General features: G+C 49.0%; 10 protein-coding genes across 10 annotated transcripts; 3 read left to right on the forward strand and 7 right to left on the reverse strand.

Moving 5' to 3' along the window:
* Nucleotides 1-46: 46 nt before the first annotated feature.
* On the reverse strand, nt 47-325 carry Bathy01g01070 (unknown protein; the record flags this gene model as incomplete). The annotated part of the gene is made up of 1 exon (XM_007515350.1): nt 47-325. The coding sequence occupies one exon, from the start codon at nt 323-325 to the stop codon at nt 47-49; it is 279 nt and encodes a 92-aa protein (XP_007515412.1).
* An 809-nt stretch (nt 326-1,134) lies between these two features.
* On the reverse strand, nt 1,135-1,737 carry Bathy01g01080 (Transcription initiation factor TFIID subunit 10; the record flags this gene model as incomplete). Its single annotated transcript, XM_007515760.1, has 1 exon — nt 1,135-1,737. The coding sequence occupies one exon, from the start codon at nt 1,735-1,737 to the stop codon at nt 1,135-1,137; it is 603 nt and encodes a 200-aa protein (XP_007515822.1).
* A 343-nt stretch (nt 1,738-2,080) lies between these two features.
* On the forward strand, nt 2,081-4,453 carry Bathy01g01090 (predicted protein; the record flags this gene model as incomplete). The annotated part of the gene is made up of 1 exon (XM_007515603.1): nt 2,081-4,453. One exon carries the CDS (start codon nt 2,081-2,083, stop codon nt 4,451-4,453), a length of 2,373 nt encoding a protein of 790 aa, XP_007515665.1.
* Nucleotides 4,454-4,523: 70 nt separating this feature from the next.
* Bathy01g01100 (prolyl oligopeptidase) lies at nt 4,524-6,731 on the reverse strand (the record flags this gene model as incomplete). The annotated part of the gene is made up of 1 exon (XM_007515354.1): nt 4,524-6,731. One exon carries the CDS (start codon nt 6,729-6,731, stop codon nt 4,524-4,526), a length of 2,208 nt encoding a protein of 735 aa, XP_007515416.1.
* A 248-nt stretch (nt 6,732-6,979) lies between these two features.
* Nucleotides 6,980-8,452, reverse strand: Bathy01g01110 (predicted protein; the record flags this gene model as incomplete). The annotated part of the gene is made up of 1 exon (XM_007515636.1): nt 6,980-8,452. The coding sequence occupies one exon, from the start codon at nt 8,450-8,452 to the stop codon at nt 6,980-6,982; it is 1,473 nt and encodes a 490-aa protein (XP_007515698.1).
* Nucleotides 8,453-8,526: 74 nt separating this feature from the next.
* Bathy01g01120 (unknown protein) lies at nt 8,527-8,850 on the forward strand (the record flags this gene model as incomplete). The annotated part of the gene is made up of 1 exon (XM_007515706.1): nt 8,527-8,850. The coding sequence occupies one exon, from the start codon at nt 8,527-8,529 to the stop codon at nt 8,848-8,850; it is 324 nt and encodes a 107-aa protein (XP_007515768.1).
* A 193-nt stretch (nt 8,851-9,043) lies between these two features.
* On the reverse strand, nt 9,044-9,757 carry Bathy01g01130 (unknown protein; the record flags this gene model as incomplete). The annotated part of the gene is made up of 1 exon (XM_007515081.1): nt 9,044-9,757. One exon carries the CDS (start codon nt 9,755-9,757, stop codon nt 9,044-9,046), a length of 714 nt encoding a protein of 237 aa, XP_007515143.1.
* Nucleotides 9,758-10,085: 328 nt separating this feature from the next.
* Nucleotides 10,086-11,345, reverse strand: Bathy01g01140 (unknown protein; the record flags this gene model as incomplete). Its single annotated transcript, XM_007515321.1, has 1 exon — nt 10,086-11,345. The coding sequence occupies one exon, from the start codon at nt 11,343-11,345 to the stop codon at nt 10,086-10,088; it is 1,260 nt and encodes a 419-aa protein (XP_007515383.1).
* Nucleotides 11,346-12,078: 733 nt separating this feature from the next.
* On the forward strand, nt 12,079-13,167 carry Bathy01g01150 (predicted protein; the record flags this gene model as incomplete). Its single annotated transcript, XM_007515749.1, has 1 exon — nt 12,079-13,167. One exon carries the CDS (start codon nt 12,079-12,081, stop codon nt 13,165-13,167), a length of 1,089 nt encoding a protein of 362 aa, XP_007515811.1.
* Nucleotides 13,168-13,406: 239 nt separating this feature from the next.
* On the reverse strand, nt 13,407-17,714 carry Bathy01g01160 (DNA repair protein Rad50; the record flags this gene model as incomplete). Its single annotated transcript, XM_007515277.1, has 2 exons — nt 13,407-17,486; nt 17,697-17,714. 2 exons carry the CDS (start codon nt 17,712-17,714, stop codon nt 13,407-13,409), a joined length of 4,098 nt encoding a protein of 1,365 aa, XP_007515339.1.
* Between the last annotated feature and the right edge of the window lie 43 nt (nt 17,715-17,757).

A 17,757-nucleotide genomic window follows, 5' to 3' on the forward strand; every position in this document is an offset into this window, starting at 1 on the left:
TACCGCGACAATTCTCTCTCAGAGAGAGAAAGAGAGAGAGAGAGATTCACCACCAACTCCCCGTCGGCCTGGGCACTTCTTTCAACTCGTACTCCTCCTTGACTGTTTCCCTCAACTGTGCCTCGTTTTTTTTCTCGTCCCTTTTCCTCCTCTCCCGTTTCCTTTGCGCTAACACCGGCGCTCGAAAATCGTTCACCTCTTGTTTCGCGTCTTTCACGTCCAACCGGCCTTGAATGATGTGCGAGAGACCGAAACTTCCGAGAACGGCAAACGCGACGAACGGCATTCCGAGACGGAGGAATTCGAGTTGTTTTCTCTTCGTCATCTTCTTCTTTGTCCTTCTTCAGTTCAACCACCCAAAATCTCTCTGGAAAAAAGGAGAGGAGGGGAAACGAATGACGAGAGCAAAAGCCACCATCTCTTTTCAATATAAAGCTCTTTTCATCGATGATTCATTCTCTCGTTCTGGATGTTGAGATGATATTCGTTTTATGGGGAAATGTCTCTCGTTTTTCCTCCATAAATTCAGAGAGATAACGCACAGAATATACGCACACTTGTATTACTCTCGATGTCCTCCGCAACAAAAACGCTCGCAGCCGTGCGCCGCTTGACAAACACCACCAGTTTTAGAGGGTTTCGAACGTCCTCTCAGGCGCGAGGGAACCCGGGCGATCCAGGTACGATAGTATAAAATAAGCTTCGTTTGATCTAAAATCTAACCCCCTTCCTCTCTTTCTCTCTTTGAAACAGAATACATCCACGCGAAAGAAATGTACGCAATCAGGGACATTTCTTCGCCAAAGTTAGTGTACGGGATGGCGGTTGCCGCCGTCGTCGGGGTTGGGGTGAGCATTCCACTTTTCGCGGTGAACTTTCAGCAAGGGAAAAGATGATGATTTGAAGAGGAGGAGGAGGAGGATGATGATGATTCGAGCGAAAGAGAGATGGATTTGTTTTCCACCCACCCCGCGCGAAAGCGCGCGTGTACATCAAATACTGTGAACGTAGTTTTAGCCGGTGTGTGTAATAACGTACCGTGGCAGAGTTAAAAGTTCTACATGTATAAAATCAAGTGATAGTAGTATTACATGTGAAAGACGCGTTTTTCTCGCTCCTTATTTACTCTCTCTTTTACTCGTTCCCGTCTCCACCACCACCCTCGCCTTCGTGTATCTCCACCTCCTCGTCTTCCATTTCCTCGTCTTCCCCGCTCCCGACGAACAAACTCGGTTTCTTCATGCTCACCCCGTATTCGCTCAACACCTCTCCCAACGTCTCCGTCGTCAACACGACGCGTTGGTTTATCTTCCTCAGCTTTTCATCTTTCGGCAGCGCGGCTAATTTGTTCGCTTGCACTTTAAAACAGTCGTCCGCGATTTGTTGCATGAACTTTTGCGCGGCTAAGGAGATTAATCGTGTCACTCTTACGTCCGGTTCCCCGACGCCGACTGTTTTTAACACCGAATTCGTGTACTGATCCGGAATCGTCGGTGCCATCTCGTCTAAATCCTCCAAAAAGCGATACAAATCGGTTTCCGAGATGCCTTCGGCGCCTAAAATATCTTCCGCAGTGTGCGACGGCGGGAGTTTGTTCTCGTCTAATTCATTTTCTTGGTCTTCTTTTTCGTTGTCTTTCTTTGCGTCGCGAGTGGTGGTCGTCGTCGTCGTTTCAAACAAAGAAGACACGTTCGTTTTTTGTTGGACGGATGCGTCTCCCAATTGTCGCTGCTCCATTTGAATGTATTATACCTCGCTTTAAAACTCCTTTTCCACGCTCTCTCTCTGTGTATATAACAGAGCTCTCTCTCTGTCTCGCACGAATTCTTTTCCTCGTCTTCTCCTCCTTCTTCTTCTCCTCGTTCTGGTTTTGCGCGATGATAACAACAACAGCAATAACAACGACACCAACCTTAGTTTTATTATAAGTGAGAGATGTTTGAGAGAAGAGTTGTTTGTGCGAGAGAACGAGGAAAAGAAAAAATTCCAAAATTTAGGGTTTTAATTCAATTAGGGTTTAAGTAACAGTCGTTAATGCATCAAAAGAAGAAGGAGAAGCGCATTCGTAGCACACGACGAGATGAGTTTTGCGACGACTTTTACTTCCTCTCGTTGTTCGCTCTCGTTGAGCGGAGGTTCTTCGATGAACATCCTCTCTTCTTCGTTTTCTTCTCACCGAGGAGAACGAGGATGGGTTTCGCATCAAAAGAATACCACTACTACGAAGAGTACTCATGGAAGAGGGAAGAATTTGACGGCGGCGGCTTCGTGTGCTTCGTCCAATCATCGTCATCATCATCCGACGACGACGCGAGGAAAAAACTACTTTCAAAAGAAGAGGACAACTTTGAACGAGACACATGCAACGGTGAATGGTTTAAACGCGATCAGAGGAGCGAAGAATACTCACTCGAGGAGAAGACCGCGAGGGGGTGGTTCGAGTGCAACGATCGTCGGAAAAAGCTTTTCTTCTTCGCAGCGAGAAGAACGACGAACGACGAACGACGAGGACGAGGACGAGGACGAGGAGATGTTTGCTGAAGAGACCGAAGAGGAGGAGAACGACAACGTTTTGATGGAAGCCCCAACGTCGAGAAGACAGCATCGAGCGTCTGAAAAAGAAAACCAAAAGCCGAACAACAACAACAAGATGTTAACGAAGATGAACCAATCGGACATAACGAGTCAACTGTCGAGATTGGACGACGCGAAGTCGATATTAGAAGTTGTCGAAGAGAAATCCGAGCAGTTCAGCCCGAATAACAGCGTGCAAGCGTTACACAGAATAGCGGTGTCCTTGACGACCAGAGCAGGGAGGTTACGGAGGAAAGAAGCAAAATTCGTGTTGGCGGATGCGAGATTTTCTGTTTTGTTGGACTGCGTGGAGACGCACGCGAATAAACTGGATAAGTTAGGTTTGGAAAGACGGAAGTGGTCGTACGCGAAGTTGGCGTTACCGAGCGAGTATAGGATGCGCGCGGCGTTGAGCGTGAGACTGTTGGATCGGGCGAAGGATTTGCAAGGGGATTTGATGGATGCCACCGACGCAGGATTTATTTTAAATCGAGTGGAAGAGCAATACGACGTGTTTAATAAAGTCAACGCGAGCACTGCTTTGCACCGATTGGCGAGGGTGATCACGCAACCGAACTTTGGGAGCAATAATAATAATAGCAAGAAACGAGCCGCGAAATCGCGAACGGTGAAATCGACGACGGTAGTGAACACTTTAGGAGTAAGCGGCGCAACGACGACGGCGTCAGAACGAAAAGAAGAAGACGAAGAGGAAGGGAACAACAGCGACGAAGAAGGAGGGTACAGACCCGTATCCACGAAAAAAGAACTCCTAGTCGATCCAAGATTCCAAGCTTTACTGGAAATGTGCGAAACGAAAATTCCGGAAATGTCTCCGCTGGGTCTTTCCAACGTCTCGTGGGCTTTAGCCAGGTTATTCCCCGACGACCCGACGAGAGTGAAATCGTTGCTCTCTGCCATTTCCAAACGATCCGCGTTGCAAATGAAGTACGCCGACGCGAAGTGTTTGTCGACGATTTTGTGGGCCTTGGCGGCTTTAGGATTTGAGCCGAGATCGAGATTGCTCGCCTCGGCGCAGCGAAGAGCGTGTGAGATTGAGGAAGAGTTTCGAGCGCCAGATGTCGCGAACGCGCTATGGGCTTACGCGAAATGGGCTCGACTGTTTAGTGGCGGCGTAGGCGCTTTAAAAGAATCCGTCGATTATAGCGAAGACGAAAGCGTGGACGAAGGTAGTTCGAAAAGTTACGGCGGCGATCGAGCGGTGATCACCTCGCTTTTGCGTCAAAGCGAAGCGGTGATGGAAACGTTTTCCGCGTACCAGTGCGCGAACATATGCTGGTCTTCGGCGACGTTGAACGCGAAATTGCCGGAAACGTATTTGGAAAACTTGCTCGAACGCATCGCGAAGGAATCCGATTCCTTAGATGGGGTCGCTTTGACCCATGCCGCCTGGGCGGTCGGCGTTGTCGGGTCCCCGGTGCACGGCGAATCGGATGCGTTCCAAACGTTGATTTCTGCTTGTGCCGATCGCGCGGCAATTGAGAAGACGACCGAGAACAAAGACGAAAACCGAAGAAGAAGAGTCTCTAAAGCTGGTTGCGCGGGCGCGTTGTGGGCGTGCGGCAGAATCTGTTTCGAACCGTCGCCGGAAGATTGCGAAAAGCTGATGGTGCGTTTGTTCGACGGGGAATCAAACAATCTCGACGCGCAAGCGTTAGCGTATGCCGTTTGGGGAATTTCAACCATCGAAGACGTCGAGTTGGACGAGCGACGACGAGAACGCGTCATGGCGAGATTGAAAGAACTGGTCGAAAAGGAAAACGTCGGGCCGACGCACGCGGCGGCGTTTCGAGCCGCCGCGGTCGGTGCCGGTTTAGACGCTTCGGCGTTGGCGGAGACGCTCAAGGTGCCCGCGTAATAGTAAATCGTGTTTATTGTTGTTGTTGTATATTATGCGCTACTACATGCTTTACTATCCATTTACGATGCTATGGCTGCGCGTTACAAAGCTTTGTTCGTAAGAAGGTATATTCAATCGTTTTGATTTTTGCTCGATTTTTATTATCCGCGGCACCGGCGTGCCCACCCTCGGTCATTTCATGGTACAAGATGGTTTCTTTAGCTTTCGCTTCGTCTTTGGCAACTTTGTGTGCCTTTTCCACGAATCGCCTCGCGTGCGACGGGTGGACTCGATCGTCCGCGGTGCTGCACGTAAACAGCGTCGGCGGCATATTCGCCACCGAGCGTTCAGAGATTTGATGGTACGGCGACCAAGCAAGTATTTTCGGTTTCATGTTTTCAATTCTCGGGTCGCCATATTCGTTGATCCAACTCGAACCGCTGGTTAAGTAGACGTATCGCTCCATATCAAGCAACGGGCACTGACTAACGATTGCGCCAAAGGATTCGGGGAAGTGCGTCGCCATGGCGCCGGTTAATAAACCGCCGTTCGATCCGCCGATACATCCTAGTTGTTTTGGCGTCGTCGCGCCAACCTTGACTAAATCTTCCGCGACCGCGTTGAAATCTTCGAAGGATTTCCACCTGTTTTCTTTCTTGGCGCAGTCGCTCCACTCCGGGCCGAACTCGCCTCCGCCTCGAATGCACGCCAACGCAAAATTCATGCCATGGTTTAGAAACGCTTTACCCGTGCTCCCGGAATACGACGGCAAACTGTTAATCCTAAATCCACCGTACCCGTTCAAAACGGTGGGTTTCGGTCCGCTGTTTTCGTCGTTACCTTTTGCTCGGACTAAGAAATACGGCACTTTCGTGCCGTCTTTGGACGTCGCTTCGTTTAAAGTTACTGACATGCCCTCGGAATCGAACCACGAACTGCTCGACTTCAACGATTGCGCGTTTTTTATGCCTTTTAATCCACCTACTTCGTTATACAAATACGTCGACGGGTTTAAGAATCCACTCGAAGACGCAAACAAAGCATTGGTCGAGTTTGGTTCGGCGCCGCCGACGGAGAACGTTTGACAATTTTCCGCCTCGTGCGCGCCTTCCAAGATGAACGCATTCGTCGCGTCGTCGAATCGATAGACGGTAATCTTCGATTGTAAGTTCTCTAAACTAGAAACGTACAAATAATCTCTCGAGTCTGTCGCTCCTTCGTACGCGCACCGATCGTTTGCCGGTTCGTATAATATTTGAATGTCGCACTTCGGTTCCTCGCCAACAGTACGTGCGCCAGCGCCGAGAAACACCGCGTCCAAATGGCCCTCTTTCACGAACGTTTCGAAATCGCACGAGAGTAAACTCCCAGCTTTATACACTTTCCCGCCAAACGACCAAACTTCTTTCGGCATTATCAGCACTTTCTTCTTAAATGTCTGGATGCGACAACTTGAAGCGATCCATTTGACTTTTGTCAAATCCTTATCGCCCTCGAACCAATAATAATACTCGATATCGTTGAACGTAGCCATGCGATAAAACATGGCGTATTTTTCATCCTTATCGTAATAAAACGAACCACCTGCGGACACATCGGTTGGTTCGCCTCTAAAAATCTCCGTCGCGTCTTCCAATTTCGTACCTCTCGACCATTTTCTCGTCGTCAACGGATAGCCGCTGGGGCTCATCGTCCCTTCGCCGTAATCGTAACCGACCCACAAGGTGTCTCTATCAACCCAACAGACGGTGTGTTTCGAATTCGGAATATAAAAAGGGTTCTCTGTCACCCATTTCTTCTCCATCGCGTCAAACTCTCGCACCTCGCACGCGTCCGTCCCGCCCTCGCTCAAGGAAATCAAACACCTATCCGCTCGCCGATACTCCCCGGGACCGTAACACAGAAACCTCGCCCCTTTATACACCCACGATTTCCCTTCTTTTTCCGCCAACGCATCGATATCTAACACCGTCTCCCATTCTGGATCTTTCTTTTTGTACTCTTCCCACGTGGTCCTCCTCCAAATCCCTTTCACGTGGTCCTCGTCTTGCCAAAAGTTGTACAAGAAATCCCCTCGAACTGAGACCGTTGGGATGCGATTTTTATCGTCGAATACTTCCAACAACTCCGCGTGTAACGGCTCGTTCTCGATGGGAGAAGAGGAAGAAGGAAACAGTTCTTGGAGTGTCCGTTCGTTTTGCTCGGCGACCCACGCTAAGGATTTCTCGCTTCGCAAGTCCTCTAAATACTGATTGCAATCCACGTCTGGAGTCTCCGTTTGGTTCGAGGCGGACATTTTGATGATAAGTTTATGTTTTTCCCGCGATGAGAAGGAGGACGATTTAGACGCAAAACGCGTGGTCTTTGCACCGTTAAAGCGCACCACTGCGACTGCTGCTGCTGCTTTTAATGGTGGTGGTACTAGTCGTGTGCGAATAAAGGACGTAATGGTTGTTGGTGTTCAAAACGTTTTGTGCTCCTCGAGACGATGATGCGAAAATTTGTGAAGAAGTGCAAGACGAAACGCAGAAGAGATCGATGGTATTAAAACTTACTGACGTCTTTGGGATAACTCCCGAGGACTCGCAAAAAACTCGTTTGCTCTTGCAAATTCCTGAGCGCATTTTTCGCGCGTTCCTCGGCCATGCTCGCCTCGAAGTCGACGTAAAATAAATACTGGAACTGCATGGAGTCTTGCAAACCTTCCGCCAACGGCGCGGTTTTAAGAGGTCTGGATTCGATTTTCGTCAAGTTGATGTCGCGCAAGGCGAAGCAGGCTAAGGCTTTGAAGAGAGACCCCGGGCCGTCTTTGTTGGCGAACACGATGGAGGTTTTGTATGGAACGCCTTCTTTCGGAGGTAACGGTTCTCGAGCCAAGGCGAGGAAACGGGTCACGTTGCTCGAATCGTCCTGGATTTTTGAATCTAAAATTTCCATGCCGTATAACGTCGCCGCGCGTTCCGAGGCAACCGCGGCGACGTTTTCCAAATTTTCCTCTTGAATTTTCTTCGCCGACCCGGCGGTGTCCTCCGCGGACTCCTTGATGACGCCTAATCGCGTTAAATAATCGTCGCATTGCGCCAACGCTTGCGGATGCGACATCGCCCTCGTCAAATTTTCCTTCTTCGTCCCGGGCAACGCCATCAAACAATGATTGACTTTAAAATTCACCTCCCCGACGACGTGTAAATCGTGCGTGAGAATCAAGTCGTAGTTCTTATGAATGCTCCCACCTAAAGAGTTTTCGAACGGTAAAACCGAGCGGTCGGACTTTTGCGACTCGGTCGCCTCGTACGCTTCTTCAAACACTCCGCACGGGAACGGCTCGGCGTCCGGGTACGCAGTCAACGCCGCTGCTTCTGAATACGCGCCCGGTTCGCCTTGGTACGCAACTTTCAAATTCCTCGGGCAATCTTTGAACCCGGGGAGGTAGTTGGAAATCTCCTCGTCCGTGGACGACATCGCTTTTGCGTCGTTCAATCGTCTCGCGGTATTGTGCTTCTCGCCGTTCCCGAAGAGCTCCCAAGACGTCCAATTCGATTTATTCTCGTCGAGATTGTCCCTTCTCCTATTAGGGAACATCGTCTTTCGTCCGCTCCAACAAAAGGACGTACCACCACGACTACCACCACTACCACCGAGAGCACCACCCCTTCCGCTCGCCGCCGCGCGATGGTGCTTATTATTCAATCCACAAAAACCAGCAGACGCTCGTTCCAATTTGAGTGGAATGTTTCTACAAAAGCTACTCCTTCTACTCCTACTCGCACTCTCGATGTTGTTCCCGCGACTCCTTCTGCGAGAACTGCCACACCACCCAGAACTCGTCGTCGTCGTCGTCGTCGTAAAAGGAAGAGGAAGAGAAAGAAGCGCAAGACCGGGAGCCGAGGACATTGCTTTTCTCCCAAAGACAGAGAGGGAAACAGGAGATAAAGTTTTGAGGCGACGATTTTTTTTTTTTGCGAAACGGCTGCCAAGACTCTTTTTTGTATCTAAAAGAGACACACATGCAGACATTTTGATCAGAGATTGTACGCGCTCACATCACGCACCGTTGCACGCGCGAAGCAGGACTTTTACAGTTGAATAAAATGGCAAAATCAACGACCACTCCCGACGCGGTTTCCACGTCGGTGAAGAAAGCAGCGGACGTGGTGAAAGATAAAGTGGACGAAACCGCGTCGAAAGTGAGCGAAAAAGTGAGCGAACAACTCAAGGAGGCGACTTCCCCGCAAGAGAGCGGGGAAGAGACGAAAGGAGGATTGAGAGGAATGATGGGGAAACTAAAGGAGAAGTTGAGTTTGAAGAGGAAGAAGTCGTCGTCGTCGTCTGCCACGACGGCGAGTTTGACCGTCGCGACGGCGCGTCCGCACATTCCTATTTGCGGCAGCGGGAACCCCAAGAGAAGACAGTGAGAGAAGCGTCCGAGAGACGTGTGACGTGAACGAGAGAAAAAGAGAGAGAAACAACACTATATGTGAACAACCTTTTCGTTGTTTGTACTATTACTACACTTACTACATATACACACACAGAAGAAGACTGAGAGAGATTGATAATACGTGATCTTTTGTGCGTTGCTACCGCATCATCTATGTTCGATTTTTTCTAAGACTTCGTACCTCCGGTTGAATACGTCCCAGCGGTAGGACCGGCGGTGGTCTTCGTCCCCATCGAAGTCGTCGTGTCCCCGGTTTTCGTGTTTTCCCCTCCACCGCCGCCTTCCATGTTTGGATTCTCCCGTTTCACTCTTTTCCGTTCTCTCTTCTCCGCTTTTCTCGCTTTCTTCTCTCGTTTTAATCGTTTCTTCTCCGCCTCTTCCTCTTCTTTGGTGAGTTGTTTCGACGGTTGTTGCTGCGCCGCGGTCGCGGCCGCCGCCGGAGCAGCGGTCAACCCTACCAGTTGTTGTTTTGCCTGTAACTCCGCCTGTTGTTTCGCCTGTAACTCTGCTTGCCTTTTCTGCCGTATGACTAAAGCCACCACCCCTTTCTCTTTCTCGGACAGTTCAAACGTGTCGTATTTTTGCTTCCCGAAATCCAACGCTTTCTGCCAAATCTCGAGATCAAATTTCCCTAATTTCGGTTTTTCCAGCGGCAACGCCGCATCCAAAAGCGGGTATAAATCAAAGTTCGGCCCGACGCGAATGTCCACAGATTTACCAATCTTGCCGGGCATTTCCATTGAAGACGAGTCGAACGGGATCGACGTCGCTTTCGATTTGAAAAAGTCGTGGAATTTCTGTAAACCGACCGCTTGCAATTCGTTTTGATTCCCGTGGTGCAAGTCAGGTTTGGATTTATCAATCGGAGGTAACGACGACATTCTTTCTTCCTATGTGTGATGAGTTTTGCGTAAAAGCTCGTGTCCTCGTGTTCTCCTCCTTTCACTGGTGTTACTTTGCGTACTGTGCTAAGAAGGTTTTGGGAGAGAAAAAGAAATGAGGAAGAGGTGTGGGGGAGTTTTGAGCTCTTCTTCTCTAAATGTTTCCCAAACTCAAATACTTGAGCCGCACGACGAACGAACGGATGAACGCGCGAAAAAGAACATCATACGAAGAAAAGAGAAAGAACGGAGCGAATACTACTATGAATTTGTACACGGCAATAGCATCGTGAATAACAACAACACGGATCGAGGAGATGATTATATATTACGTGGAAAAGTATTTCAAACTTTGCATGTCTCGAGCGTTCTTTCCGCCGGAGGTCAAGTTGGCTTTTCTGAGCTTCTCGGCCATCGCCGCCTCGTCTTCTGAGTCTTCTTCGCCGGAGTGGTCGGAATCGTCGTCGCTTTTATCGTCGTCGGTCACGTACGTGTAGTATTCGGATTTGGGAATAATGTTCACGGGTTTAATCCACAAACCGCCAGAGTTGAAATCGTACACGCCGTAGCGCTTCTTCTCTTCGCTCCATTTGGACGGGACGCACTCTTCGCCGTTCAAGTGCGGTTTGGAGACTAAACCGTCCACGATGCATCTTTTGGAAACGAATTCTCCTTTAGCACCCGTGTTCGGGTCTCGATCTTTCGGCTCCGTCTTTCGCCTCTTCACCTTTTTCTTCATTCTGTTCGCGATGAACTCCTCCAAGGCGCTCGTGGTATTCACGGCGGATTCGCTGTACTCGACGCTATCCTCGTCGACTTTTCCGCTGTTATATCCAATCGGTAAACCTGTTTTCTCGTCCATACCTTTATCGACGACGGAGATACCAAGTCCAGCCATTTGCGCGCGCATTTTAATCCCGCCTAGGGATTTCCTCGCGTTTAAGTCTCCGGCTTTCGCGCCTTTTTCTAACCAAAATCTCGCCACTGCGAAGTTTGCGCCGTCGCCGCCGTACATCGCCTCGCCTTCCTTCGTCGGCGGATTTAAGTTTTTCCAATAGTATAAGTTAGCGACGTTGTTACACGCGGCGCCAACTACACCACCTTCGCCTCCCATGGGCCCTCCATCGTCGGGATCGTTCATCGGTTTCGAAATCTTCTTCCATTCGCTCTGCGAGAATTTGTATCGCTCCTGAATGGTTGCCACTTGCCTCAACAATCTCGCCGCGTGTCGATACAGACCCATGTGCGTCTCAGGGTGGGCTTTGTTCTCATTGCCGACTTTTTCGAGAAATTCAATCGCGTTGTCGATCGTTTGCGACGCCGTCTCTCGAATTTTTTTATAGTTCTCCCCTCCTTTTTGACACGCTCGATCCAGCTTTCGTTCCAAACAGACGACGTGCCAAACTTGATGGTTCGCCACCGCGTGGGCAAATTCCATCATATCTTTTTCACTCGGCATTTTCCCCTTCTTATGATACGCCATGACCTTATCCGCGACTCGTTTCACCGTCTCGAAATAATCATCTCGACACTTCTCGTCAATCTTCAAAGACGCCTCCGTTAACTCTCCGTTTTCGTTCCCGACCATTCTCACTTTCGGTTTCTTCTCTTTCGGGAACATGGACAAGCGCGCCGCAAAATCTCGCTTCCGACGAGATTCGATCATTTGCGGTTCAACGACCGTAATCGTGGCATCTTGAGAGTTGGAGGACGCGTTCGATATCGAGACGCCCGGGAATTCCGCGAGTTCGTTCAGTATGCACTATTGTTTTCGTAGAATCATATGTTTTATTATATATGAGAGAGAGAAAGAGGCAGAAGGTTAGTTAAAAAACAAACAACGACCCGCAGCCAGAAAAACGCGATGAAAACAGCCGCGACGAGAGAATGAGAGAGTTAAAACGCGCGTCGCTCTTTTCGTCGTCTGAATCGTCGAACAAACGAACAAACAAACAAGCAAACGTCTCATCGAGAAGCGGCAACAAAAAGCGCCCATAAATGTACTAAAAATATCCTCCAACTCATCCAATTGGAGGGGCAATCGATTATTATTTTCACACTTCTAAAACGTACCCGTCCAATGGCGTCGTCCCAATACATCGGGTCACCTTTCTCAGGCATCCCTTTCTCGCCTCGCGCGTATTGTATCGCCTCGAAAATCGCCTTAGAGTCCGAGGACATTATGTTTTATACAGAGTTATGATATAATAATAATAACGTGTTGTTGTTACCTTTTTTTTGCTGAGTTTTAGTCGTCAGTGTTTTTACTCAAGAGTTGGAAAAAAATTCGGAAAAACGAACACAACAGAGAGAAACACATGATGGAGGAGGCAAACGCGGACGAGGAGGAGGAGGACCAAGGAGGAGGAGGCGAGAACGAAGAAGAAGAAGAGGAAGAGGAGGAAAGCATCGTTTCGGAAACAAAAACGGAAGAAGAAGTGGTGATAAAAAAAGACCCACCGTTCTGGCACTTGTCCTTTTGCTCGGACGCGGAAATCCGGAATCTCCAACACCGTGACGAAACGAACAACGGCGACTTTGAAAAGGAAAAAGACGAGATGATTGGAAACGAACCTCTGTTTCAAACTCTGGCGGATTTGATGGTGATGGCGTTATCGCTGCAAGAAGTCGTTCGACAGCTGGAGTTTTTTGAAGGCGAAAATATGAGCGAGTGCACGACGCAACCGAGAATCACTCTGGCGGACGTGTTGGAGATTTGCGACGAGGCGGTGCAAGTGGGGTACAGGCAGGCGAAGGCGCACGCGTTACGAAGGACGAATTACGAGGCGAATAAACAACCAGACATGTACCCGATATATAAACAGATATGGCATAAACCAGATTTTAACGACCCGTTTCACGTCGTCATCGTGGATACGAAACGGATTAAAGGGAAAGATGTGTTTAAAGTACTCACGGAGAGGACGAAAACGCAAAGGCATTGTCGCGAGAGGAATAAGGTGTGTAAAAAGGTGTTTTATTGGCGAGGTGGGGTTCCTCAGTTCGTGAAGAGAGAGGAGTTGAAGACATTCGAAGCGAAGCAAAACGCGCGGTCGAAGTTAGATCCGACCGGGGAGACGCCGCCGGTGGAGAGCGTGTTTGAGGACGAGACGACGTTGGCGAGAGCGCTGACGAGGATCGAGAACGATCCGAGGGTGAGCGTGCCGGTAAGTAGGGAGGAAAGTAAAGCGGAGTTAATGCGATCGATGTATTTAGAAGAACACGAGAGGTGGTGGAACGATATGCTGAGTCACGCGTTGACCAGGTTTGACGTCTACGTAACGCAGGCGAAATACAACGACTTGTTACAGTTGAAGTATAAGAAAACGAAAGACGGAAGAGATATTTTGATTGTCCCGAAGAAGAAAGGGTTCTTTTCCCGAAGCTGCGACATGTGCGTGGTAATGTAAAATAGAGCAGTACTAGTAGTACATATGGTACCGTTGCACATGTTGTTGTTATTGTTGTAAATAATTTAGAAGTTTAGTTTAGGAATCTAAAGAAAGTACTTTAGGGGACGTCTTGTTGTGTTTATTCATTTTTTGCTCGCGTGTGTATCTTTATTTGCGTATTCAACTATTGTTGCTATTAGTGTCTCTCTCGATCTCCCTTTTACTTCTACTTTACTGTACACAAGTGTCCTTCATCGTTACTCGTAAATATCTTCTCTTTCTACGCAGCTGTGTTGGTTTTCGTCTTTCGTCACCCGCCAGTAGTAATCGGCTTGTTGGCGTTGACCGAGCATGTGCGCAAACTCCACGTCGTGGGTAATGACGATGAGCTGGAAGTTTTCCTGTTCTCTGCGCGAGTGCATGATATCAATTAGCGAGCGCGCTAAACTTTCCGCGTTCGGGGTATCCAAGTTTGTCGTCGGTTCGTCCAAGGCTAAGATGCCGCAGTTAAGACAGAAGGTTTCCGCCAACGCCAAGCGGATGATGAGGCACGCCAAGACTTTTTGTCCGGCTGAGCATCGACCGCGCATGTCCAACTCGGCTCCGTTGCAAATCATGACGACGCGGTAGTTGTAGGAACTCTTACCCCCAGTTTTTCCTTCTTGCTTCTCGGCGTCTGAGCGAATTTGGATGTAATCTATATCCTGACCTCGGTAGGTTCTTTGCCAAAGCTCTTTGACGACTTTGTTGATGTCGCCCATTTTGGACGAGTGAAACGCCATCAACGCTTTATCGAGCGCGGTATAATATCGATTTAAATCGCTGTTGACCATTTCCAACGTTTGGAAGCGAATGGTTTCCTTCGATAAGCGAGAGTCGATGTTTTTGTATTCTGCCGAGTTGAGTTCTTTCTCGCTGCTTCGAGCCATTTCGCGGTGCGTTTTGACTTGGCCCGCAGCCTCCGCTTTCGTCACTTCCAATTGGTTGTGCACTTTCTCGCGGCGTTTCAATTCCTCTCCTAAATCTTTCACGTTTCCAAATTTCGATGCGGTTTCTTGCAACTCTTTTATTCGCATCTCGAGTTCTTTTTCTTCTTTTTTACCGCGTTGCAACGCGATGTTATCTTCCAACGTTCTCTGAATTTCGCTTTGTTTGTTCACACTCTTCTCCTTCGATTTGTACTCTTTTTGCTTCGTCGCGAGTTTTTTCAAAGTCGCGTCGATTTTCACATCCGCAGACTCGAAAGACTTTTGAATCTCTCTCAAGGTTTGTCTCGCGTTGGATTCGATGTACTTTTGAATCGGGTCGTTCAAGGAATCGAAGAAATCGATGGATTTTTGCAACGTACGCGTTTTATCGTCCACGGCGTCTTCATTATCTTTTTCAATTTTGACGCGTTCTTCGCGTTCGCGTTCGAGTTTCTTCTTTTCGTCTTCTAACGGCGGTAACTCTCGTTCGAGTGTTTCTATGTCTCTCGTCGCTTGGTCTTGATCTCTTTCCAACTTTTTCTTCTCCTCTCTGAGCGAGATTGTTTTCAGTTGGTTTCGTTCCGCGTCCGCCAAAGCGTCTTTCGCATCTCGCCAATTCCTATCCAACTGCGCAAGTTCGTTGTCCGTTCTTTCCTTCTTCCGTCGAAGTACTTTCAATTGATTCTCTTTGTTTTCGCGGTTCGCTTGTTCGACGTCTAAATCTCCAGCAATTGCGGTTATGGATCGAATTTCAGCCTCTCTACCGGACGTCATACCTCCCGGCATCATTCTCAATTGCGTTTCCAAGGTGTTCAGTTCTTGCGCGTGGCGAGAAATCGTCGCCGCGTCTTCGACAACCGCGACAACGGTATCTCTCGCCTTCTTCGCCTCCTCGAGCGCGCGTTGAAATCTTAGCTCAGTGTTGCACGCTTCGTCGAGAGTATCCTGCGCTTTCTTATACTCGTCTTCTGCGGCCGGGATGCGTTTCTCTTTTAATTCTTTATACCGCGCGGCGATGGACGTCAATCCTAATAATTTTTCGCGTTTCGCCTCGCATTCGGTTATCTTTTTCTCGTTGATCTCTAACTGATCAGGCGCCGCGTCTATTATGGTCCGCAACCTTTTTTCAAAGGCAGACATCTCTTTAATATTTGGGAAACCGCGAGTGCACATTGGACACGCGGTGTTGGCAACCGCTTTTTGAAGGTAATCCGTGAGCAAGACGTTACCTGCTCTCATGTACTCCATCGTCTTTTGCGCTTCTTTGATGTCCTCGTTGACCTTGTGCATGGCGTCTTCTACGCCTAATAAACCTTTATCGCCCAGGAGAACGACGGTTGGTGCATCCGATGCTTGCTCTTCGCACACTCTCGCGTCGTCTTTCCAGCTATTCAAAGTTGTTTCCGCGGCATCGACTTCTCGGCGTCTCGATTCTCTCATCGTCTTGGAGGAGGCCAATTCGCGTTCGGCCAGTGTGGCCGCTTCGCGTCGTTCTTTTTCAATTCTTTTAACCTCCTCTGATAACAGCAGCGGTTCCGGAACACCTTGCGCGCCTCGAAACGCCGCCTCGAGACGATCTTTCCTCGAATTTAAAATGGAAGTCAAAGCTTCCTGCTTCGCGGCGATTTCGTCGCGTTTCAAACGAATCTTCACTTGCGTTTCGCCCGCTCTGGCCGCTTCTTCTTGTTCGCTTCTCAACGCTTGGAGTTGTTTATCGATGGACTCTATCTCGTTCTCTATTTCCGTCATTTCTGCTTTCCCGTCACCGGCCAATTCGACTTCTTTGGACCGTTTATTGAAAATCTCTTTCGCTTCTTGTTCATTTTTCTTGTACTCGTCGATGGCGACGACGGTTGCCGATTGCGTCAAATCTTTCGTTATCGCATCAATGTTCGCGCGTAACTCTTCTCTGAGCTTTTGCTTGTCGCGAATCTTCTCTTCGCCTCGTTTCTTTTTCATGTCCACGTTAACGATGGCACTCGTCGCTTCGGCGTGCGCGTTTTGCCTTTTTTCTCGCGCGTTTTTCGCCGCGTCTTGTAATACTTGCAAACGCTCGCCCAACGCTTTTCGAAAGAGTTTCATCGTACTTTCTCTTTCAGACTTGGACGGTCGTTGCGTGTTGTTTCTCGCGCTTTCGTTTTGCGTCGCGTCAACCATCTCGTCGTCCTCCTCGTCGTCGTCCTCCTCGTCTTCTCCGTCGTCGCTCATGTTCAAAATGGCGTTACAAATCGCCTGGCCAATCTCGGCGTTCTCTCTCGCCACTTCTTTCGCGTGTTCCACGCGCTTCTCCAATCGCTTCACGTGTTGCTCGGCTTCTGCTTGTAACCTGCCCACTTTTTGAAACTCTGAATCTTTTTTATCTTTCAAGGCGTCCGATTGCATGTGCAAGTCCTTCACCTCCGAGTGTAACTGCGCTAACTCTTCCTTCATGGTGGCAAACTTCGCCGTGAACTGTTCGCGCAATCCTTCCAACTCCTCCAAGGATTCCGTGTACACGTTGTCAACTCTTTCTACTTTTCTCTCGTTTTCCGCTTTTACCGCAGATAACTTACTCTCCACCGATAACTTCTCCTCCGCCAATCGTCTCGCTCCAGCTAACGCGCCCGTCATATCCTCGACCGATTTCATCGCCTTCTCGATGTTTTCGTCCACGCTCGCGATTTGCGCCTCCAACGCTCGCGCTTTCTGTTCGTTATCGTCTCTCGTGGCCGTTAACTTTACCGCGTGATCTTTCCTCACCCTTAACGTCTCGCACTTCCCTCTCGCATCTTTAATCTCCCCAACTTGTTCCACTCTGAGCTTCCGTATGTGTTCCAACGCTTTCGTATACTTTGTCGCCGAAAAGATGTCGTCGAACTTCTTCTTCAACACGGCGCCTTCCCCTAACGGCCAATTCGATTCTTCTTGGTGCACGAACACCACGTTCTCCAGTATTGCTTTACTCACCCCCATTAATATAGGCACCTCCGCGTTTATATCCGCGCACTTTTTCGTCAGCGAGACTTTCTCCCCGGTGTTCTCGTCCACCATCTGAATAATCTGGTCCAAATCTTTCTTCTCCAACTTCCCGCCCGATTTCTGCACCAACTGAAAACTCCGTATCACCACAAACGGTTTCCCTATGCTATTCTGAAACCTCAATTTTATCTGTGCCTTCACTTCCGTGGCGTCTGCGACTTTTGGATCGTGTATAAACGCCTGCCCCGATCGCGCGCTCGGCGGCAACTCTCCCGTGCTGCCCATTTTTAAGCACTCGATTATGGTGGTTTTCCCTGCACCGTTCGAACCGACGATGAGCGTTAACGGTTTCGGGAAGGTTATCACGTGGTCGTGGTCCGGGGCGAACGCGCGGATGCCTTTGATCAGTAACTGTTAATTGCGATGAAAACGAGGATGTGGCAAAGACAAAGAGAAAGAGAGAGAGAGAAAACATCATCCGTCAGTACTAAACGCGCAAAAACTCTCGTAAATTTCAAAAGATTTGATTGCACTGTTGCGAGAGATGAGATCTCTCTCTCGCGCGCGCAGAAGAAAACAACGACAAAAACACAACAATAAACGCGGTTTTGTCCGTCGTACCTTATCCACCGTGCACATGATGTTCTTCTCGCCCTTTTTCACGTTCTCTTTTACCTCTCTC

This window comes from Bathycoccus prasinos (assembly GCF_002220235.1).
Source record: "Bathycoccus prasinos genomic : Chromosome_1".
Classification (NCBI taxonomy): Eukaryota; Viridiplantae; Chlorophyta; class Mamiellophyceae; order Mamiellales; family Bathycoccaceae; genus Bathycoccus; species Bathycoccus prasinos.